Here is a 25,302-nt window from a genome sequence, read left to right on the forward strand (position 1 = left end):
CATTGCAAATGACAAGATCTCATTCTTTTTTATGGTTGAATAACATTCCATTGTGTGTTTATATACCACATTTTCTTTATCCATTCATCAATCAATGGACACCTGGGCTGCTTCCATAATTTGGCTATTGTAAATAATGCTGCTGTAAACGTATCATTTTATATACATGTATCCCTTTGAATTAGTGTTTTTGTATTCTTTGGGTAAATGCCTATCAGTGCAATTGCTGTATTATAGGGTAGTTCTATCTTTAACTTTTTGAGGAACCTCTATACTGTTTTCCAGAGTGGCTGCACAGTTTGCATTCCCACCAATAGTGCAAGGGGGTTCTCCTTTCTCTACAGCCTAGTCAACACCTGTTGTTTCTTGAGTTGTTGATTTTAGCCATTCTGACAGGTATGAGGTGATATCTCATTGTAGTTTTAATTTGTTGTATTACAAAGCCATAGTGATCAAAACAGCATGGTACCAACAAAGAGACACATAGATCAATAGAACAGAATAGAAAACCTAAAAATGAACCCACAACTATATAGTCAGTTAATTTTTGACAAAGCAGGAAAGATTAACCAATGGGAAAAGGACAGTCTCTTTAACATAGTGTCGGGAAGGTTGGATGGCAACATGCAAAAGAATGAAACTGGACCAGTTTCTTATACTATATGCAAAAATAAATTAAAAATGGATTAAAGACCTAAATGTGAGACAGGAAACCATTAAAATCCTAGAGGAGAACACAGGCAGCAACCTCTTTGATATCTCCTGTAGCAACCTCCTACTATATGTGTCTCCTGAGGTAAGAGAAACAAGAGCAAAAATAAACCATTGGGACTTCATCAAAATAAAAAGCTTCTGCACAGTCAAGGAAACAATCAACAAAACTAAAAAGGAACCTTTGGAATGGGAGAAGATATTTGCAAAAGACATATCTGATAAAGGGTTAGTATCCAAAATATGTAAAGGACTTACAAAACTCAACATCCCAAAAACAAATATCCAGTTAAAAAATGGGCAGAAGGCATGCATATACATTTTTGCAAAGACATACAGATGGCCAACAAATACATGAAAAATTGCTCAACATCACTCATTATCAGAGAAATATAAATCAAATTCCTTTTTCTGTTTTATTTTCTTTTTAAGATTTTACTTATTTATTTGAGAGAGAGTACATGCAGAGGGAAGGGCAGAGAGAGAAGCAGACTCCCCACTGAGTGCAGAGTCTGACTCAGGCTTGATCCCAGGCTTGATCCCAAGTCTCTAAGATCATGACCTGATCCAAAGTCAGACACTTAATCAACTGAGTCACCCAGTTGCCCTGCTTTTTCTGTTTGTTTTAGTCTCTGGCTTTTATCTGGGAAGCTTTCTTCAAATATCTGGAAATCCTTACTATCTGTGAAGAGTGAGGTATAAAGGGAAAAAAAAGAATTGGAAGGAAGTCTGTGTATATATATGGATTTGTCTACATGACAAAAAGTGATTAAGGGGAAACACTGTTTTATTGAAGACTCTCAACTGTCAGTTTCTATTAGTCTTTTCTCTTGGGCCAGATAATTTTCCTAAAGAGCAATCCAAGTTCCTGCCTGGGGTAACATTTAACCATAGCATCCAGGCTTCTAGAACTCAGCAGGTGAAAGCTACTTGACATCTTACTATAAAACTTGTGGACCGGGATCCCTGGGTGGTGCAGCAGTTTGGCGCCTGCCTTTGGCCCAGGGCGCGATCCTGGAGACCCGGGATCGAATCCCACGTCGGGCTCCCAGTGCATGGAGCCTGCTTCTCCCTCTGCCTATGTCTCTGCCTCTCTTTCTCTCTCCGTGTGACTATCATAAATAAATTTAAAAAAAAAAACAAAAAAAAAAACTTGTGGACCTTAACTTCATCTCCTTTCCAGAATGGCTTCTCCCTCCTTACAACTACGCTTGGCGTCACTGAATCCCAGAGCCTCTTAATAAATGGCATCAGAGAGTTACTTTGATTGGGGTCAGTGTGGGTCATTTGCCAAAAAAAAAATCAATGTTAGAGATTGAAAGGATAAACTTAGTTTCTGTTTTATATTCAGAGTAAACTTTATTTGAATTTCTATTCACACAGCTCATCAGAACATTCGGTCAGTAAGCCAGCTCTTGGAGATTCTTCAGGGAATCTGTCAAGATCAAGAGGGGAAGAGGTAATACTTTAAGGAAGGAGGTTTCATCATTATTTTTATTTATACTTGCAGATTTTGCTAAGAATTCTCAATTCATAGAAAGAACCATTTTTAGAAATAATCATTATTTTTAATGATATTATTTGCCTCAAGGTAGTTGAGCTTTCACTGGGTAAGCGAAGAAGTTGTCTCAGAAAACGTTGAAAATATTTGAAAGTATTCATTTTAATGGCCTAGTAGCAAATCTTGGCTCATGAGTTAAGCACTAGTCTCTGAACCCTATGGTTAATTTGTTCAGATATTATCGGTTTTTCCTTTGGGCTTCTCATCAGTGCAGCTCTTTTTTTTTTTTTTTTTTTTTTTTTTTTTTTTTTGCTTTAGAACCAAACATCCTTCCCTAAACTTCAGCTTCATTCTATCTTATTTTCTTTAGTTCAAGTTTTACCCCATAAACAAAGCCATTATTTCAGATGGTTATAGAGCCAAATAGGTAACATAAACGAATGAAATTGACTATTGTGATAAGCACATAAAAATATTTGTCCTTTGCACAAAGAAATATACTTATCTAGTGTTTCCATTTCTTTTATTTTCAAGAAATTGTAGGACTGTAGATTTCTATGTTGAATCGATTTTAAAAATAGCAAGAAGTTTTTAAAAAAATTTAAACACACCGAAGAACAACAAATAAAGTTGATTGGTGACTGCCACATCTGTTCTAAAGCAACCCTTAATAATTATTATATTATGCTATAGGGCACTTAATTAGTCATTCCTATTTTTCTTTTATCTACCAATGCTGTTCATTTGGCAGTCACATTTCTTGTACGCGGGTTAATGGGAAATGTAGCATTTCTAATCGAATAATTTCAAATGAATAAGAATTCAGTTACATAAATTAGACATAGTATGACCTATCAGATTTCCCCCCAATTCCCCCATGAGGATGTATTTATTGTATGAATACATAAAAGTTTGTGTAGTGAGAGGCATAATCTCTTCATTGATGTAGTCCCTGTGGGTCCTAGAGCTGAAGTCATTTGCCTTTGTGTGTGTACTTGACACTCATACTTCCCAAAGGCAGGATTTGGTTAGATCTATTGACCACACCGAGTCTCGAGGTCCCTGTTCCAGGTCCAGTCCATTGTCATGGTAGCATAGTAGTTTCCAATAGATTCTAATAGCAAGAGTCACAAAAGCTTTTATATAGAACTTCTTCGACTTGCCTTTTTCAGAATAGGACAGGTTGACAGTTTAAAATAAAAATGAGATTTAAATTAAATGGTCTGATTAAAATCACTTTTACAATTTTAAAATGGTATTTTACAATTTCAGTTTGAAATATTAAAGTATTCATTGCTGGAGATAATGGTAAACTATCCCCCCACCCAAGTGGGTCGAGTTATAGTCTTTTCTTCCTACTTTTAGAAACACAAATGACATTCTGTTAATTTTATAAGAATTATATATGTGAGCTATTTTTTTCTTGATAGTTAAAGATAAATATGAGAATGCATATTCTTATGTTTTGTCATAGCAAAGAAAAATGTGAACATTTATGAGTTCTCTGAACTTAGTTAAGCAATGGGCAGCAAAAAAGTAGAAAAACTGGGTTAATTTGAATTTGCCATTTAAAAGCATATGTGATTGTAGATAGTGAATGTAAAGTGAATAATAGAGTTCAAATGAGTTTAAAATGGGCTAAAGATGAATTTTTTCAAATTCATTTTTTTCATAGGATGACTTTTATATTTATTCTTTCTACAGGATGACAAATCAAAAAAGCAATTTGTTTGTATTAATACCCTAGAAGACACACAAGCTGTTAGAGCAGTAGCTTTTCATCCAGGTGGTGGCTTATATGCTGTAGGTTCAAATTCAAAAACTCTGAGAGTATGTGCCTATCCAGAAGTAATTGATCCAAGGTAAGGATAGATGGTTTGTACTGTCATTCTTGCTTTAGTTTTTAATTTAGCTATATTGGTTCCTTTTTCAGGATTGCCATTCAGTAGTGTTTCATTTTTATTTCTTTTCTTTTTATGAAGCTTTTAAACTTTTATTTTCAGTGCTTAAGAAATATACTTAAGAATCATTGGTTAATGTTGCGCGCGCTGTGGCAACACGATTAGGGTCCTGAGGATAAGGGGATGAGGAAAATAAAAGTAAAAAGATGGGGACAGGAGGGACACAGTGGATGATGTCCAAGTAGCGTCAGCTTTATTCAAGGTTTTACAACATTTTATAGTATGAGTAAAACAAATCTAAGAAGGTGTCTATTTTTAGCATGTTTGTGAAACCCTCCACAAAGTTTCCCTTTCTCAGCATGCAAGACAGACTCACGGGTGCCAGAAGACCCTGGTAAATAGATAAGCTTGTTGATCCAGATGTGTATACTTCAAAGGAATATTAGATATGGTAAACAGACCAGCAAGGACAGCACAGACCCTTATTTACATTTATGACCAGGCCAGAATAAGTTGTATCTGTTGTGTTATGTGGGCGATCACGTACAAGCGAGCCCTGAGAACCATTGCTCAAGCCCTTTCTAAATCATCAACCAACTATTCACCCTTTAGGCTCCGAGCCTTTTGAGTGAATGAGGGACGCAAGTCCAGGCCTGGTTTGGTTCAGTTACTCCAGCTAGTCTGTGGTCGCCCACAGGTTAATTTTATAAATTTTTGTCATAAAATGTTTTGATTAGGCCATGAATTAAATAGGCAACTGAAAAGGGAATCTTTTGATCTATTTTCTAGATGAATATTAAGCACCTTCTAGGTATTGGCAATTAATCAGTCTTCTTTTTCTGTTTTTAATTATGAAACTTTTTGAACGTGTACAAAAATAGAGATTAGTACGCTGAAATGCAGTAATTGTCAAGATTTTTGTCATATTTGCTTCATCTTTTTATTTGTTTGCTAAAGTATTTCCTAGATATAAATCCTAGATATATTATTTCACCATTTAGGATGAATCTACAAAAACGTATACATTTTCTTATATAGATCTGGTGTTACCATATCTAATAAAATTTTTAGTACCCTAATATTAGTCTGTGTTTTAATATGCAGATAAGATACTATTACTCTTTTAAACCAATATTTGACTCCATTGAAGGCCAAACTCCTGAGGAACATGGCATTCAGGACCTTCTACAGCCATGCCTGGAGCTCTTCACCTACTATGGTGTCCATCTGCTTAGTTTCCATTCTGGAAGCCCTGGGCTTCTTCCTGCTACCCCACAGTCTGTTTCCTGTACTGCACATTCAGCTGGCACTTTCCCTACAATATTTTATCTTCACTAGAACTATTCTTCTGCCATCATCAGAATACTGTAAAAATTATCCCTGTCTGTTAAGGCCTAAGTACTTTGTACTGAACTCAGAACATTTATACCTACCTGCCTTATTGTATGCAGATAGTCACAATATCAACCCTTGCCAGATTTTAAACTCTAGAAAGAATTCTTGCCTCTTATTTTTTATTCATCTCTTGCCTTCCCTCAGCCCTAGTTAGTTGCTCATCTTACGTATTTAATAAATGTTTTTTTGAACTTTTTGAATTTGGAAGGATTAGAAGCTCTTTTTTCATTCTTCTAGGTTTCTGAGTTAAAATCCAGGAAAAATGTGTGAAATGGAGACTTCTTAAAAAAATAATTTTGAGGTGCCTGGGTGGCTTAGCCAGTTAAGCATCTGCCTTTGGCTCAGGTTATGATCCAGGGTCCTGGGATCAAGCCCTGCATTGGGCTCCCTGCTTCATGGGGACCCTGCTTCTTCCTCTCCCTCTCCCTGATGCTCCTCCTGCTTGTGTGCTCATTTTCTCTCTCTGTCAAACAGATAAATAAAATCTTAAAAAGAAAAAGTCTTGTTTGCTATGTGATCTGAAATAAGAGGTTAGTCTAAAAATACTTCATAATTTTACTTCTGGATTTTTAAAAATTATTTTTTAAAAGAATTTATTTATATTTATTTATTTATGATTTATTTATTCACTCATGAGGGACACAGAGAGAGAGAGAGAGGCAGAGACACAGGCAGAGGGAGAAGCAGGCTCCACGCAGGGAGTCCGATACAGGACTTGATCCCAGGATCACACCCTGGGCCAAAGGCAGGCACCAAACTGCTGAGCTGCCCGGGGATCCCAGATTTAAAGATTTTAAAGATTTTTATTTATTTATTTTACAGAGAGAGACACAAGCAGGGGGAGTGGGAGAGGGAAAAGGAGAAGAAGAAGCAATCTCAACACAGAGCCTGATGTGAGGCTCAATCCTAGGACCCTGGGATCATGACCTGAGCCGAAGGCAGATGCTTAACTAACTGAGCCACCTATGTGCCCTACTTTTGGGTTTTAAATATGCTTTAAATTCTTTCCATGAATTTTTAATTATTATTGGCATGTTGTCTGATACTTTTTTGTTCCCTCCCTCAAGAACAACTATAATACAGAACTTCATTAATTTAAACACGCAAGAAATTGAAATGTCTTTCTGTAATTTTTGTTTTTAGTGCATGTGACATCCCTAAGCAGCCAGTGGTACGTTTTAAAAGGAATAAACATCATAAAGGATCCATTTACTGTGTGACCTGGAGTCCTTGTGGACAGCTGTTAGCAACAGGATCAAATGACAAATATGTCAAAGTGCTGCCCTTCAATGCAGAGACTTGTAATGCAACAGGTAGGTCCCAAGTATGTAAGCAGTGGCTAACCAATGTATTCTTAATGTTCTATGTTGTATCTTTGATATATCTCTGTATTACTTTCAATTTAATCTAAGAATATAGTCTTAAGAGTTTTTTATATTATAATTGCTTAGTTGCATTCAACTACCAGCAATGCATTAATGAATATGTTCCAGAGAGTACCTGTCTTCTCTTTCATTTTCTTTGGGATAAAAGAGAAGGTAACTCCATAGCTTTGTTTTAGGGATGATGATAACTGAATCAGTATTTTGATTTCTTAAAGTTCTTTGCTCAGTAAAGTGAGATTGATTATAGTATTAATCCCTAAATGAAAATGTAAACCACATCTCTTCCATTATTCTTGCTTAGTTTTGAGACAGTTTGGCAATCTCAAATTATCACAGTAAGTTGAGCAGCATCTTTTTTTTAAATTCTTATTGTTGTTTCAGGACCGGATCTGGAATTTAGTATGCATGATGGGACAATTAGAGACTTGGCATTTATGGAAGGCCCAGAAAGTGGTGGAGCCATTTTGATAAGTGCTGGAGCAGGGGATTGTAACATTTATACAACTGATTGTCAAAGAGGACAGGGCCTGCATGCTCTGAGTGGACATACAGGTATGCAATAGTCTCAGATGCTACTTATCTTTTTGTTCAGCCTGTGCTTCCCCCCCACCACTGCATTTTCAGTAATGGGGTATATTTTATCAAAAGGGACTTCTTCAGGCAGCCCGGGTGGCTCAGCGGTTTAGTGCTGCCTTCAGCCCAGGGCCTGATCCTGGAAACCTGGGATCGAGTCCTGCGTCGGGCTCCCTGCACGGAGCCTGCTTCTTCCTCTGCCGCTCTTGCGCGCGTGCGCTCGCTCTCTCTCTGTCTCTCTCTATCTCTATCTCTGTGTTTCTCATGAATAAATAAATAAAATCTAAAAAAAAAAAGGGACTTCTTCAAGACAGGAAATTTTTATTTTAAAAATTTAAATTGGGGGATCCCTGGGTGGCGCAGCGGTTTGGCGCTTGCCTTTGGCCCAGGGCGCGATCCTGGAGACCCAGGATCGAATCCCACGTCAGGCTCCCAGTGCATGGAGCCTGCTTCTCCCTCTGTCTGTGTCTCTGCCTCTCTCTCTCTCTGTGTGTGACTATCATAAATAAATAAAAAATTTTTAAAAATAAAAAAAATATTGGGACAAACTTGGGTACAACATAGTAATGATAAATAACATTTCCCTGGTATGCTAAGTCCTTTGTTTATACACATAATTTCTTAATTTAATCCTCACTACAACCTTTTAAGGCATAAAGTTTTATCTGTATCTTACACATGAAATGAAATTTGAAAAGGTAAGGCTTGGCCAGTATCTTATAGCTAAATATGGCAGAACTGAGATACAACCTCAGTTCTGTCTCTTGCAAAGCCACTGTTCTAACCCCATGATCCAGTGCTTTGCCATCATTTGCCATGATTTCAAATGATAATATTTTTTTCAGTACTAATTACGATATCCTGAAATACTGAATCACAAAAAAGATTGTTTAGTATGGTTTTCACATTGTACATTTTACTGAATTTTAGTTTTTTGAAAATTGCCGATGTATTTGATATATGTGGAAAATCTCTACCAGCTAGTATACTTGATTAACCAGATCATCACATGTAAGGAGTGCCTAGCTTTGAATGTGTTTAGGAAGAGCACTGTTCCACAGTAATAACTGAGTATATGATCTTTTATAGGGCATATTTTAGCACTTTATACCTGGAGTGGCTGGATGATTGCATCTGGTTCCCAAGATAAGACTGTTAGATTTTGGGATCTTCGAGTACCAAGCTGTGTTCGTGTTGTTGGGACAACATTCCATGGAACTGGTAGGTTTTTCTGGAATTTAAATGAATTTATGTGAGAAAGAAACTTTATAAAATGCACTTGCTTCCTCTCCCCTGCAACACATATGTTAAAAAAAAAAAAGGAACAAATAGTAAAATAAATGCGTGGTATTTTATTGATTATCTTAAATTCTTTCAAAATACTTTTCATCTGTTACTTTCTTTGTAAAAATAAAATTCAGCTTAGGAAACTGAGGCCCAGGGAGATTAAGTATCATGCCCCAATTATTACATGGCAGGGCTGTTTTAGAACTTATACCTTTAGGGATACCTGGGTGGCTCAGTGGTTGAGTGTCTGCCTTTGGCTCAGGGCATGATCCTGGGATTCGGGATTGAGTTCCGCATCGGGCTCCTTGGGGAGGGGGGGCTGCTTCTCCCCCTGCTTCTCCCTCTGCTTCTGTCTCTGCCTCTCTTCCTCTCTGTGTCTCTCATGAATAAATAAATAAAATCTTAAAAAAAAACCTCCTACCTTAAAATATTTTTTTAAATAAATATGCAGCAGAGAAATTGAAATTGAACAAGTCAATTTCTTTGAAGTCACTCCTTTTCTTTGGTGTCTTTCCCTAAGGGACGAGTTTCTTATTTATTCTTCTATACAAAATCTGTTAGTATAATCAAGAAGTTTGTATATATCATAATCTGTTGTCTTTATTTATTATTATTATTTTTAAAGATTTTATTTATTTATTCATGAGAGACACACAGAGAGAGAGAGAGAGAGAGAGAGAGAGAGGCAGAGACACAGAGGGAGAAACAGGCTCCATGCAGGGAGCCTGATGCGGGACTCAATCCTGGGTCTCCAGGATCGTGCCCTGGGCGGAAAGCAGCGCTAAACCACTGAGCCATGCGGGCTGCCCATCTGTTGTCTTGAAACATACATACACATGCACACAGAAATGGTAGTTATAATACATGCCTCACATTTTAAACCTAACAGTATACACCTGGATTGTTCTGTGTAAACTGAGGGTACTGCTCTTTGTGTTGTATCATAGATGTTGGTATCTGAGAGTGATGCAGTATTCTACTATTTTAAACAGTTTTAAATGCTGGTATCTAAGAGTGATGCAGTATTTTACTATTGTCTTTATTTTAGGGTCCTTTTTCTGCCTTTGTAGTTTTTTTGTTTTTTTTTCCTTTGTAGTTTTTAATAGCAATTCTATGGCACTCTTCCAAGTGAAACACCTTTTATTCCTGCTTTTTGGTGATGGTTTTGTTTTATTTTGATGCTTTGTTTATTCTCTTGACTTTCATGGCCTTTTTTTTTTTTTTTTTAGGAATATTTTACTTACTATTTTAATAAAACTTTGACTAGAGGTGCCATTGAATTAGCATCACACAATATACAGCTTACTGGGGACTGGCGTTAACTCAGTGAATATTGCTGAGTGTTTCATTTGAGGCTCACTCAGTGCTCTGGGTTTTTATTTTTAAGTTTTTATTTTAATTCCAGTCAGTTAACATGCAGTGTTATGTTAGTTTCAGGTGTACAATAGGGTGATTCAGCACTTACATACATCACCCAGTGCTCATCATAACAAGTGCATTCCTTAATCCTTGTCACCTATTTAACCTATCTCCCCTACCTGCCTCACCTCTGCTAACCATCAGTTTGCTGTCTCTAATTAAGAGTGTGTTTCTTGATTTCTCTCTTTTTATTCTCTGTGCTCATTTTGTTTCTTAAATTCCACATATGAGTGAAAATCATGTGGTATTTGTCTTTTTCTGACTTACTTCACTCAGCATTATACTCTCTAGCTCCATCCACGTCATTGCAAAAGCTAAGATTTCATTCTATCTTATGGTTGAATAATATTTCATTACATTTATGTACACACACCCCACATTTTCTATATCCATTCATCAATTAGTGGACACCTTCCATAACTGGAAGTCCAATTGGCTACTTCCATAATTTGGCTATTGTAAATAATGCTGCTATAAATATATTTTATATGCATATATCCTTTTGAATTAGTGTTTTTGTGTTCTTTGGGTAAATACCTAGTAGAACTACCCTACAATGCAGCAATTGCACTATCTTTAACTTTTTGAGGAACCTCCATACTGTTTTCTAGAGTGGCTGCACTAGTTTGCATTCTCACCAACAGTGGAAGAGGCTTCTCCTTGCCAACACTTGTTTCTTGTGTTGTTGATTTTAGCCACTCTGACAGGTGTGAGGTGATATCTCATTATTTACATTTCTCTGATAGTAAGTGATGATGAACATCTTTTCATTTATCTTTTAGCCTCTGTTTGACTTATTTAGAGAAATGTCTATTCATGTCTCTGTCCATTTTTAATTGGATTATCTGTTTTTTAAATTTTGAGTTGTGTAAGTACTTTATATATTTTGGATACTAATCCTTTATCAGATATGTCATTTGCAAATATCTTCTCCTATCCTGTGGGTTGCCTTTTAGTTCTGTGATTGTTTGCTTCACTGTGCAGATGCTTTTTATTTTGATAAAGTCTCAGTAGTTTATTTTTACTTCGGTTTCCCTTGCTTCAGGAGACCTGTCTAGAAAAAAGTTGCTTTGGCCAATGTCAAAGAAGTTACTGTCTGTGTTCTCTTCTAGGATTTTTATGTTCTCACATTTAGGTCTTTAATCCATTTTCTTTTCTTTTTTTTTTTTAAGATTTTATTTATTTATTCATAGAGATGCAGAGAGAGAGAGAGGCAGAGACACAGGCAGAGGGAGAAGCAGGCTCCATGCAAAGAGCCCGAAGTGGGACTTGATCCAGGGTCTCCAGATCACACCCTGGGCTGCAGGCGGCGCTAAACCGCTGCGCCACCGGGGCTGCCCATCTTTAATCCATTTTCAATTTATTTTTCTGTATGGCATAAGAAACTGGTCCAATTTCATTCTTTTGCCTGTTGCTGTCCAGTTTTCCCAACACCATTTGTTGAGTATATACTGTCTTTTTCCCCATTGGATATTCTTTCCTGTTTTGTCAAAGATTAATTGACCTTGTAGTTGTGGGTTCTATTCTGTTCTGTTAATCTATGTGCTTGTTTTTGTGCCAGTACCATACTGTTTGCTGACTACAGCTTTGTTACATAACCTGAAGCCCAGAATTGTGATACCTCCAGCTTTGCTTTCCTTTTTCAAGGTTACTCTGGCAGTTTGGAGTCTTTTGTGATTTCATACAAATTTTAGAAAATTTTTTAAAGTTCTGTGAAAAGTGCTGTTGGTATTTTGATAGTGATTACATTAAATGTGTAGATTGCTTTGGGTGGTGTAGACACTTTAACATTTTTAACAATATTTGTCCTTCCGGCAGCCCCGGTGGTGCAGCGGTTTAGCGCCGCCTGCAGCCTGGGGTGTGATCCTGGAGACCCAGGATCGAGTCCCGCATCAGGTTCCCTGCATGGAGCCTGCTTCTCCCTCTGCTTGTGTCTCTGCCTCTCTCTCTTTCTCTCTGTGTGACTACCATAAATAAATAAAAATTAAAACAAAAAAACAAAAAAAAAAAAAAACAAAACAAACAAACAATATTTGTCCTTCCAATCCTTAAGCATGGAATGTGTTTCCATTTCTTTGTGTCCTCTTCAGTTTCTTTTATCAGTGTTTTATAGTTTTCAGAGCACAGATCTTTCACCTCTTTGGTAGGTTTAATTTCTCTTTCTGCTGCTTCATCATTGGTGTATAGAAATGCAACAGATTTCTGTACATTGATTTTGTATCCTGTGACTTAAATAAATCTGTTTATTAGTTCTAGCAGGTTTTTGGAATTTTAAAAAAAAATCTATATCTTTTATATAGATAGATAGGTATCTATATAGGTATATAGATATATAGGTATATAGATAGATACCTATATATAGGTAGATATATATATAATCATCTGCAAATAGTGAAAGTTTTATGTCTTCCTTAATGATTTGGATGTCTTTTCTTTCTGTTGTCTGACTGCTATAGATAGGACTTCCAGTACTATGTTGAATAAAAGTGGTAAGTGGTAAGAGTGAATATCCTTGCCTTTTTCCTGACCTTAGAGGAAAACCTCTCAGTTTTTCCCCATTAAGGATGATGTTAGCTGTAGATTTTTCGTAAATGGCCCTTATTATGTTGAAGTATGTTCTTTCTAAACCTACTTTGTTGAGGGTTTTTATCATGAATGGGTGTTGTACTTTGTCAGATGCTTTTTCTGTGTCCATTGAAATGATCATATTATGGTTCTTCTCCTTTCTCTTATTGATACAATGTATCACATCAAATGGATTTATGAAAATTGAACCACACTTGCAACCCAGGAATAAAACCCACTTGGTTGTGGTGAATGATTTTTTAATGTATTGGATTCAGTTTGCTAGTATTTTGTTGAGGGCTTTTGCATCTCTGTTCATCAGGGATATTGGCCTGTAGTTCTCTTTTTTAGTGGTGTCTGTCTGGTTTTAGTATCAGGATAATGCTGGCCTCATAGAATGAATTTTTGGAAGTTTTCCCTTCCTTTTTCTGTTTTTTTGGAATAGTTTGAGAATAGGTCCTAACTCTTCTTTAAATGTTGCACTGCTAGGTATTTATCCAAAGGATACAAAAATATGGATTCAAAGGGATACATGCACCCCAGTGCTTATAGCAGAACTATCAACAATAGTCAAAATATGGAAAGAGCCCAAATGTCCATTGACTGAATGGATAAACAGGATGTACATATATACAATGGCATATTATTCAGCCATAAAAAAATGAAATCTTGCCATTTGCAACAATGTGGATGGAACTAGAGAATATTATGCTAAGTGAAATAAGTAGTCAGAGAAGGATAAATACCATATAAATCCACTCATATAAGAAATTTAAGAAACAAAATAGATGAACATAGGTGTAAAAAAAAAAAAAAAAGAGAGAGAGAGAGAGAGGCAAACCCAGAAACAGACTCTTAACTATAGAGAACAGACTTAGGGTTACGAGATGGGAGGTGGGTGCGGGGATGGGCTAAAGGGGTGATTGGTACTAAGGAGGGCACTTGTCATGAGCATTGGGTGTTATAAGTAAGTGATGAATCACTAGATTCTGTAGTTGAAACTAATGTACACTGTATGTTAACTAACTGGAATTTAAATAACAATTTGAAGAAGAAAAAAAAACCTAACTTATTCTTTCATTAAGTAAGTAAGTAAATAGAGTTCTCCTGTGGAGTCATCTGGTCCTGGACTTTTGTTTGTTCGGAGTTTTTTGATTACTGATTCAGTTTCCTTGCTGGTTATTGATCTGTTCAAATTTTCTATTTTTTCCTGTTCCTTTTCTGGTAGTTTACATTTCTAGAAATTTGTCCATTTCTTCTAGGTTGTCCAATTGTTGGCATATAGTCTTTCATAATATTCTCTTAAAATTGTTTGCATTTCTGTAGTGTTGGTTATTATTTCTCCTTTCTTATTTGTGATTTTATTTATTTGACTCCTTTTTTCTTTTTTTTTTTCTTGATAAAGCTGGCTAGAAGTTAATCGGTTTTACTCATTTTTTTTCAAAGAACTAGCTCCTAGTTTGATCTGTCCTATTGTTTTTTTTTATTTTTTATTATTTTTTTTTTTCAAATTTTTTTTTTTATTTATTTATGATAGTCACAGAGAGAGAGAGAGAGAGAGGCAGAGACACAGGCAGAGGGAGAAGCAGGCTCCATGCACCAGGAGCCTGATGTGGGATTTGATCCCGGGTCTCCAGGATCGCGCCCTGGGCCAAAGGCAGGCGCCAAACAGCTACGCCACCCAGGGATCCCCTATTGTTTTTTTTTAGTTTCTACATGGATCTTTTTCTATACTTTGATTCAAACCAGATATGATTCGTTCTAGCAAACTTGATTCTGGAGTATGCACACATGTATAATTCTGTTTTTATATTTGAGTATATTATCATTGATTTGTTAAAGTTTAGTTTGCATTGTCGCCAAAGTTAAAGTATAACATGGTTTAAAGAGGAACACCTGGGTGGCTCAGCAGTTTATTAGCACCTGCCTTCTGCCTGGGGCATGATCCTGGAGTCTCGGGATTGAGTCCTGCATCAAGCTCCCTACATGGAGCCTGCTTCTTCCTCTGCCTATGTCTCTGCCTCTCGGTCTCTCATGAATAAATAAATAAAATCTTAAAAAAAAAAAAAGTGCAGACTCTTTACCATGCCCAGAGCAGTGCTCTTCAATTTTATTTTCATTATTGCAAGCATCCTACCCCCACGCAAAGAGAAAAGCAAAATTAAATTTTTTCCTAACCAGAGAAATTAAATACTAGGAATAGATTTTGTTGGATGGAGTAGTAGTTCATCTTTGGAGGGCTACAAACTATTGTTAATATTTAAGTTTTTTTTTTTGTCTCCTGGGAACCATTTTGCATCCCCTGGGTGGGGGGGCGTTATTGCCTTCATTGAAATTGTACGGTCTAGATTTAGGGCTGCAGCCTGTGGACTCAGCATTTATTTTCATCTGATTTCTACTGGCTGTTATTGGTGTGTTGCCTAAATACATTTCCTACACTGTGTCCTAAAACATTTTATTATTTTAATTTCTTGTTCCCCTAACTAGACTTTAAGCTGGTTATGGGAGTATTCTGGATACTTACCCAGCAGTGATAGCACTGCCTTAGGAAAAGTAGCTCATCTGTTGCACTATTGTACTATAAGTAACGGTGTTCCAGAGAGTTCCTCAAGTGACCAAAAAACGGACTTTCTCATTTCTCACAGGATCTTGCTTCATACTTTGTCTCTAAAAAAGGATGCAATTGTTATTGGTTGAATGCTAAGTTGGACTTTTCCTTAACAGTTTTGATAAGGTACATTAATTTTTCCTGTACGGTTCAGTGAACATAATGAACAAAATTAGCTGTTGATTATGTTCATAATCATAGCTATATTGATTTTTCCATATGAAACTTGTATTCTTTGTTCTATACAGGTAGTGCAGTGGCCTCTGTAGCTGTCGATCCCAGTGGCCGTCTCTTAGCCACAGGACAAGAAGATTCTAGCTGCATGTTATATGACATAAGAGGAGGAAGAATGGTACAAAGTTATCACCCTCATTCCAGTGATGTTCGCTCTGTTCGATTCTCTCCTGGAGCTCACTACCTGCTGACAGGATCCTATGATATGAAAATAAAGGTGACAGACCTACAAGGTGAGGGAAATTGACCTCTTTCCGTGTTTGTAGTCTCTCCTATTTCAGATCTCTCTCTCTCTCTTTTAAATCTACATACAACTTTTTTAAAACTTTATTTTTGAAATTTCAGTATAATTAACGTACAGTGTTGTATTAGTTTGAGGTATACAGTATAATGATTCAAAAATTCTGTACATTAACTGGTGCTCTTCAAGATAGTTGTACTCTTAATCTCCTTCATCTATTTCACCCATCCCCCCACCTATCTTCCCTCTGGTAACCATCAGTTTGTTCTCTACAACTAAGAGTCTGGTTTTTCATTTCTCTTTTTTTCTTTGTTTTATTTCTTAAATTCCACAATAAGTGAAATCATATGGTATTTGTATTTCCCTGACTGATTTCACTTAGCATTATACCCTCCATCCATGTTGTTGCAAATGGCAAGATTTCATTCTTTTTCCTGGCTGAGTAATATTCCGTTGTGTGTGTCTATACCACATCTTATGTATCTATTCATCTGTTGATTGGTATTTGGGTTGCTTGCATATCATGGCTATTGTAAATAATGCTACAATAAAAATAAGGGTGCATATATATTTTTTTGAATTACTGTTTTTGTATTCTTTGGGTAAATACCCAATAATGGAATTACTGGATCATATGGTAGTTCTATTTTTAATTTTTTGGGGAACCTCCATACTGTTTTCCACAGTGGCTGCACCAGTTTGTGTTCCCACTAACAGTGCACGATGGTTCCTTTCTTTTTTCTCCAATCCTCACCAACACTTGTTGTTTCTTGTGTTTTTAATTTACCATTCTGACAGGTATGAGGTAATATCTCATTAAGGTTTTGATTTGTATTTCCCTGATGCCGGGTGATGTTGAGCATCTTTTCATGTGTCTGTTGGCTGTCTGAATGTCTTCTTTGGAGGCATGTCAGTTCATGTCATCTGCCCACTTTTAATTGGGTTGTTTTTTTAGTGTTCAGTTGTATAACTTCTTTAGGTATTTTGGATTCTGACCCTTTATCACATATGTCATTTGCAAATATCATCTCCCATTCCATAGGTTGTGTTTTTGTTTTGTTGATTCTCTTTCTGTGCAGAAGCTTTTTATTTTGTTGTAGTTCCCAATAGTTTGTTTTTGTTTTCGTTTCCTTTGCCTTAGAAGACATATCTAGAAAAATGTTGCTACTGCTAATGTCAGAGAAATTACTGCCTGTGCTCTCTTCTAGGATTTTTATGGCTATTTGGATCTTTTTGTTGTTGTTAATCTGGTGTAATCAACTTTATAACATTTTCAAATTTTAGTTTTATAGTATTTACAGAACAAATTACTGGTGCCGTATTGATGTGAATTATAGCAAATAGTTAAATCAAGTGAATAGGTTATTTTGTTAAGTATTTCTAAAATATTTGAAAGAATCAACATTTAATACACTGAATCATTTTGAGTTCAATGATGATAGATGTTAAAATATGCATTATGTACTATTTGCTTCTACTTTTAAAAACTTAGGGTATAATCTGTATAATTATTTCTTCAGCATCTAGTTTTATTTTTAATAAGTTAGTAAGCAAATATTTATTTTGTATCAACTAGTGACAGAGAGATGAATAAGACAGGTAACTTCCTCCTTGATTGAGCTTACATTGTGGAGGTAAATAAAAAGTAAACCAATAAATGGTGTAACTTCAAGTATTGGTAAATGCTATTAAAAAATCAGCAAGGTGGGAGAGAGTGACTGTGTGGGAGAGAGTGGGGAAGGCTATTTTAGGCAGGCTTGAGATGGTCTCTCTAGGGAAGTGCCATTTGTGCAGAGACTTGAGTGATGAGAAGGCACAAGGTAGGTTAGGACCCCAGGAGGAGACCATAGCGAGTGGAAAGGTGCTGAGGCAAGAGTGAATTCAGCATGGTCATGACACTGCAAGAAGCTAATGTGGCTGGGACTTAGAGAACTAAGGAAGGGAAAGACAGAAGAAACTAGCGGCAGGGTTTTGTAGACATTTATAAAAAGCATAATGGGAATTCTTTGGAATATTCAAAATAGGGAGTCATCTGATATCTATTGGTATCTGTTTAAAAGATAATTTTGAGTTATGTAGGGAGAATGGATTATAAGTGTAAATATCAGTGAGGAGGCTATTGGAACAGTTCAGGTGAGGAATGATGGTAGCTTGGATTAGAGTGGTAGATGTGGGGTGATAAGAAGTGACTGAACTTGGGATGTATTTTTATATGTTTGGTTTAAATTTAGGGAGTGAGGGGAGTGCTGACTCCTAGGTTTTTGGCATGAGGAACCAGATGGTGTCATTAATTAAGATACATAGGAGGAAGAAGAGGAGCAGGTTTGGGCAAGCAAGAGTTTGGTTTAAACAAATTAGGATGACTATCAGGCAGTCAAGTGAGATGTCGAATAGCTATTTGGACAGTGGTCTGGAGCTCAGGTGAGAAGTCAAGGTTAGGGGTGAAATGTGTGAGTCATAAGTATACAAATGGCCATGATACCATGGTACTAGATGCAATTTCATAGGAAGTGGGTGTAAAGGAAACGGGAAATCTGAAGGCTGCCTCCTGGGAAAGGAGCAGCAAACCAGCAAAGGAGACCAGGGTGCAGGGGCACCAAAGTCATGGAGAAGTCAAGCTAAGAGAGTTTCAAGGAGACAGTGGCAGCTATGTCAGTGTTGCTGTGTATATTTTACTGAATACTACTGACATAATTAGGTATTTAATAATTTTTCCCTGTTTAAACCTTTAAATGTATTAATGTAGTTTAGGACTTGGTATACTGTAATGCCTTCAGGTACCAGGAAGTCTGTGAAATCTATGCATATGCTTATTTTGTATTGTAAATCAGTGTCTCTCTTTTTAATTTAGGAGATCTCACGAAACAACTTCCTATCATGGTGGTGGGGGAGCACAAGGACAAAGTGATTCAGTGCAGGTGGCACACCCAGGATCTTTCCTTCCTGTCATCCTCTGCAGACAGAACTGTAACCCTCTGGACTTACAATGGATAGAGTATACCCTGTGTCAGTCTATGCAGTGAAAGCACAGAGACTTAAGACTACTGAGTTGTGAAAATTAACAATTTTGAAGAACATAGCTGATCGGAAAAGTGGCTTAGCACGAGGAGGCCCCTTCTTAACGTGTATCCCTTTGATAGGAACTGTTGGGTGGTGTTATTCTGCAGTGGTTTCAGTCTTCCATGTGAGCTCGTGCTGCTGTGACCTGCTGTATGTAGTCTTGTTGCCAAAGTCTGCGGAAGAGCTCTTACGTTGTCAGTGTGCACTCCAAGTCAAGGTGGACGATGTGTTTACGGTTTAGTATTAAATGCATTCCTTGGTCTTTGCCTAAATAACAGTTTTATATACACACTGAAATTGAACTATACTTTAAGCATATTATTACATGTAATGCAACCAAGTTCTACACAGATTAAACATAGGTGTTTAGAAATTACTTTTCTCACAGTCCCATGATATTATACCACTTGTCAGCTAGAGGTCAGAATTTTCTATGTCTCTCAAAAATTACATGGTTATTTTCACTAAGGATTATTATGGAATTTAAAGATGGATGGAAAACTGCTTCTTAGTTCATTACGTGGTATTGGCGTTTTCTTTTTTTCTTAAACCCAGGGATAGAATTACTATTTTGTCACATTATTTTGCTTCAGGCTTAAAAGGTAAATAAATATGTTTGCTTCAGAAACTTGTTAATTTCAATGTTTTGAATGCAACAAGATACCTCCCTTCTAAACTGTACTGTAGAAGCAGAGCAGCAGCGTTATGTGATGCAACACTCGATGGTACAGTAAATTTACTGGCTGGCATTTATCCTCTTAAAAATTAAAAACATTGCCATAGACTATAGCATGGTTTGAAATGCTATGTCTGCATGATAATTTAAAATGGAAAAATTTTAACTTTGCACTCCAAAAGCTTATTTGAATTTGTTCCTTGCACTGTTTTGTGTGATGCAGAATAATGATTTTATTCCTATGGCATTGTAGATCTAACATTTATGTATCTTTATTTTCATATTGTACAGTAATTTTACTTTAAATTATTAAATAGGCTATTTATTTTAAATGCAGTTGAGTTGGTTCTAATTATTGAACTGTCTGTGCACTGTGTGTAGCAAGCATTTTTAATCTATTGTATACAAGTGGAAAGGGTATTAGAAGTGTAACTGTGCTATTATTTCAATAAAGACCTCTTGACACCTGAAAGTATTCCTGTTCCTCAGTGTCTGTGACTTTCAATTTAGAATTTTTTTTGTTCCAGTTTACTTGCAGGTGGTGTGGTCCAGGGGGGGAATCCCACAATTAGTTTCTTAAATTTCTTTCTAAAGTTCAACTGGGGCGCCTTGCTGGCTCAGTTGGTGGAGTGTGTGACTCTTGAGCTCAGGGTTGTAAGCTCGAGCCCCATGTTGGGTGTGGAGATTACTAAAATAAATAAAGTTGTTCTACTAACTTACTTTTTACTTGGGCAACTGCTTAACTTTTGTGTGTCTCTTGTCTCTTTTATTCAGGACCTGGGGGACTTTCCATTCTGGAAAAGTGAAAGCTGATTAATAAAAAGCCCAGCAAAATATATAAATTGTAAGTTAGATTAAAAATATGTTGAACTGAGTGCTTTAGAAAAAAAAAAAAAAAAAGAAATCCCATTAGTTGTATATATTCAGTAGGTACACAGTTTTCCTACCTTTGCAGAGGGAAATTCTGCTAAATGTATGCCACAGTCTCTTCAGTTTACTTTCATGCTCAATTTCATACATTCTAGACATTACAGCAGGTCATTAGTGTTAAGTTTAAAACTAGGAAAAAGCATTTCTTGATATAGACCAGCGCAACTTCATGGTAAAAAAAAAAAATGTTCATAAAATTATTCCACTTTCAAGGAGAGAACTTTAAGATCCTCCTGTATATGGGGTATGGAATTCATTTTGGAGTACATTAGATAATAATCACTAGAAATATAATCACTATATTACATAATTTAATACATATCTGTTTACATATGTTAGTTTTCACATGCCTCCATACTGTCTTCTCCATGGAGGTTAATAGATTCTTGGAGGGTCATATGAAAAGGTAAGAGAACTGAAGTATCTATGTTCTTTGAACCCTTCTCAGTGGGGGTATGGAGAAGGAGAGTAGGGATAAGGAGTTGCAGAAATTCTTAGCTCCTTTCCACAGAAGTGTCAGAGGTCTGATTGAAAATTTATTTTTTAACAAATTTTAAGAAGATTTTATTTATTCATCAGAGACAGAGAGGCAGAGACATAGGCAGAGGGAGAAGCAAGCTCACTGCAGGGAGCCTGATGTGGGACTCAATCCCAGAACCCTGGGATCATGACCTGAGCAAAAGGCAGATGCTCAACCACTGAGCCCCCCAGGTGCCTGTATTTTTAAATATTTTTAGTTGTAATAAGCCAAAGGATATAATACACAGAAAATGCAACCCACAAAATGGGAGAAAGTATTTGCAAGTCATATATCTGATAAAGGATTAATATCCAGAATATATAAGAATTACAGCTCAAAAACAACCCAAAGACCAACCCGATTAAAAGATGGGCAAAGCATTTGAAACATTTCTCCAGGGCGCCTGGGTGGCTCAGTCAGTTAAGAGTCCAACTCTGTTTTGGCTCAGGTCACGATCTTGTGGTTGTGGGATGGAGCCCCGCATTGGGCTCTGTGTTCAGTATAGAGTCTGCTTCAGATTCTCTCTCTCTCTCCTCATTCTCTCTCTGTCTCTCTCAAATATATAAAGTCTAAAAAAAAAATTCTTCAAAGAAGATAGACAAATGACCAATAAGCACATGAAAAGATGCTTAACACTACTAATCATTAGGGAAATGAAAATAAAAACCACAGTGAGATACCACCTCACAACCACTAGGGTGGCCGTTATCAAAGACACAAGATAATACGTATTGGCAAGGATGTGGAGAAATCGAAACTCTTGTGTATTATTGGTGGCAATATAAAAGGGCGTAGCCACTATGGCAAGAAAGAGGCCGCTACCCTAACTCCATCTAATCCCCAGGCTCTTAGACTTCGATAATGCCCAAGTTCAAACAAGAAAAAAGCTGAAAGCCAAAGTGAAAAGATTATTAAAAAAAAATAAGCCTCTCACTTCAAGCTAGTTACCCCTCCCCCTCCATCACCCTCACTAAAAATAGTGGCTATTCCTTCAACAGATAACACTCCTTAGCAGAAGCTGGCTAAGATCAAACCAGAACTTCAAATTTCCCACTATCAAAGATACAAAAAAACTTAAGACAAATAAAGTGTGATCTATATACAGCTGATGCCAGAACTGCACGGCCAGAGTTTAGGCATATTGAAAGACCTCACCTTTCCACCCCATTATTGCCGCCAAGAACTTCACAGTCTAAAACAGTTTTGCATTTTGGAAAGTGAATTATGCAAACTCCAGGAGGCATTGAAAACCATCACAGAAAACTCATGCTGTCCAAGTTGTGGCCAAATGTGTCACATAAGTGGGAAACTTCCAAATGTGCCTGCCTGTGTTCTAAACCATCTCCCATCCTGCCACAGCCAGCAACTCACCTTCCTCCTCAGCCATTACTGCCTCCACTCCCCCCCGCCCCCTCTCTGCCTGTACCTCCATCACCTATAGCATCTTCGCTGCCCAGAAATCCTGATTGTACTAAAGCATTTCAGCCTGGATCATTAAAAAAAGACGGACCCATGCAGACAAGTTAAAGATCTAACTAAAAGAATACACGGGTTTTTTTTTTTTTTTTTAAGATTTTATTTATTCATGAGAGACAGAGGCAGAAACACAGAGAGAGGGAGAAGCAGGCTCCATGCAGGGAGCCTGATGTGGGACTCGATCCCGGGACTCCAGGATCACACCCTGAGCCAAAGGCAGACGCTCAACCGCTGAGCCACCCAGGGGTCCCAGAACACACGGTTTTGAAGAAATTTGTACCATCACCAAAAGCATAGCATCCACTCATTAACTGTCTCTGACCTGCAGTGTGTTATCCTAAAACCCAATTCCAAAGTGTTACCAACTCAACTTACAAATGTCTTAATTACTCCTGGTAAAAAGCCAGATAGATCTGCAGAAACTATGTAGAAAAGTCACTATAGAGAGGAGCACAGGTGGAACCTCACTTTCCGATAAAGAAAATTTGGAAACAGGAGCTAGGCTGACTCCAGTAATGACCTGGGCCTGGAGGAGAAATTTCAGTATGCTCACCCCAGAAGCCCAACTCAAACCCTGCCACTTTCTACAAGCAGATTTGTTGAACAAAACTGACACCTACCCTATCCTGACTGCATGTGATGGTCTGTAAGATAGATAAAATCACCCCAACTTTTTTTTTTAATGTAGTAGGCCTTTATAAATAATTATCCTAATATATAATTCCTTTTTTTTTTTAAAGATTTTATGTATTTCTTCATGACAGACACACACACAGAGAGAGAGAGAAAGAGAGAGGCAGAGACACAGGCAGAGGGAGAAGCAGGCTCCACGCAGGGAGCCCGATGTGGGACTCGATCCCGGGTATCCAGGATCACACCCCGGGCTGAAGGCAGCGCCAAACCACTGGGCCATCGCGGCTGCCTCTAATATATAATTCCATTTGAAGAATTAAAGTATGTTTGGAGCCCATTTATACTGTGGTATTAAGTGAGTATTTGGATTTTTTTTTAGTTTGCATGATCAAAAAGAGAATAGATGGGAAAATGCAATCCCCAAAGTGGTGTCTATCCTGGAATTACCCAACTTAGGTTGGAGAGGTTGTTCAAATTTAACTAGGTAGCTAATTTGTACTCAATAGGTGCAGCTAGGACATTAATAAACTGGTGGGTCACGGGGGTGACTCGGTTAAGTGTCCAACTCTTGTTTTCGGCTCAGGTCATGATCTCATGGACTGTGGGGTTCAGTTCCGCATCAGACTCCATGCTCAGTGGGGAGTCTGCTTAAAAGATTCTCTCTCTCTGGCCCTCTCCACACTCATTTGCTCGCTCTCAAAATAAATATTTTTTTCATGCAGCTAAATATATTTCATGAGGACTTCACATGAACCCTGTATTTTCCACAGTGCCCCAAAGGATTCTCTGAAATCCATAGCTGATTCACCGTGAGGCCTAATTCCCTGTCCTCAACAGCCTGTGGATTCAATAACAGCAATAATACACTCCTCTTTGGATTTTTGTTCTTCCCGGCCAGTCCAGGGTTGCCAGGTTTAGCAATTATAAGTACATGACACTCAATCAAATTTGTATTTCAGGTAAACAACAAATAACTTTTAAGTATAGCTATGTCCCATCAAACAATGAATGGTTTCTTTTAGTCTGTCCCAAAGTATCTCCCAAATATTGCATGGGACATAGTCATGCTAAAAAAATATTCAGTATTTATCTGAAATCAAAATTTATTTAAGTAGGCATTCTGTATTTTATTTGGCAACTCTCTTAGATCTTTGCAAAATTGCAAAGTGTTTCTGGGCATCCCCAGTCAATCAGATCTATGTATGTAGCAGTGGACCCTCCTATAGCTTCAGCCAGGATCCCCATCACTGACGTGGAAGGGGGACTGTCATTAGGGTGCATGTGACTGAAGGTGCAGGATTCGCTTTGATGCTGATGACCTCCACTGCAGTTCCAGGAAGGATGGCAGAGCCTTATGGATGGGAACCAAGGAGTTTTAGGTCCTCGCTGAACTTCTAGCCTGACAGGAAGCAGCTACTTCTATGATATCCTTGAAATATCCCCTGGTTAGCATAGGCTAAAAAAGATATTTTAGAAACTCCCCAGAAATATCTGTTTTTCCACAGATAAATACTGTTCGAGAGGCCAAATAGGGTTGTGGGAAGTCACGGGACCGGAAAACAGGCCTGTGGATGATGTTTTGTTTTTATGAGACCCATATTTATGTTCACGACACATTTATGAATGAAAATTAAACAGATAATGAAGAAACATGTCTGATTCTAGTTTTTAAAAACCAGGAGCTACATTTATATAAGAACAAAGGGAATGATCACTGAGAATAGAACATTTAAGTATTTGTAACAACATTTTATGAGGCACTTATAGCGTTTGAAATATTAATAAACCACATTGTACTGTCTCAATTTAAATGATGTGATGATTTGATGCTTCTTATGGAATAATAGTTCATAAAAATGCTACAGGATAAAAAAGATGCTATAGAAATCCTACAAATACTTGTAAAGCTGTTATTGCCATTGTAACAGTATTAAAAGGTGGTCTACCTTGCATCTTTTACTAACTTTTATGGCAGGTTTTATATTGTTTCCATTTGAGAATCCTGTACATGCTATGGCTTCAATAAAGGTTGCCAATCCTATAACAAAAGTTTCAGCCACTGTAGACACAGCATAGTGGTTTTAAAAAAATTAAAAACAGAAGTACCATATGACCTATCAATCCCACTTCTGGATATATACCCCAAAAACCTGCACGCAGGGATTGAAGAGATCCGCACATTCAGGT

The 25,302-nt window shown here is 37.2% G+C and overlaps 1 protein-coding gene and 1 pseudogene across 10 annotated transcripts in view; both read left to right on the forward strand.

The window, feature by feature from the left end:
• WDR47 (WD repeat domain 47) overlaps positions 1–20,031 on the forward strand; it is a 74,635-nt gene extending 54,604 nt beyond the window's left edge. For 7 of the 10 annotated variants that reach the window (XM_038541109.1, XM_038541110.1, XM_038541108.1 and 4 more), the window contains 7 exons: positions 2,095–2,170; positions 3,917–4,074; positions 6,652–6,821; positions 7,269–7,445; positions 8,556–8,687; positions 15,594–15,812; positions 18,672–20,031. In XM_038541109.1, the coding sequence (XP_038397037.1) occupies positions 2,095–2,170; positions 3,917–4,074; positions 6,652–6,821; positions 7,269–7,445; positions 8,556–8,687; positions 15,594–15,812; positions 18,672–18,814 (1,075 nt within the window). In that variant the 3' untranslated portion in view covers positions 18,815–20,031. The remainder of the gene's footprint in view (positions 1–2,094; positions 2,171–3,916; positions 4,075–6,651; positions 6,822–7,268; positions 7,446–8,555; positions 8,688–15,593; positions 15,813–18,671) is intronic. The other 3 variants (XM_038541103.1, XM_038541106.1, XM_038541107.1) reach the window with 1 other exon arrangement.
• A 1,836-nt stretch (positions 20,032–21,867) lies between these two features.
• LOC100684253 lies at positions 21,868–22,533 on the forward strand (annotated as a pseudogene).
• Positions 22,534–25,302: the final 2,769 nt, after the last annotated feature.

The sequence above is a fragment of the Canis lupus genome, chromosome 6 (genome assembly GCF_011100685.1).
Source record: "Canis lupus familiaris isolate Mischka breed German Shepherd chromosome 6, alternate assembly UU_Cfam_GSD_1.0, whole genome shotgun sequence".
NCBI classification, from domain to species: Eukaryota; Metazoa; Chordata; class Mammalia; order Carnivora; family Canidae; genus Canis; species Canis lupus.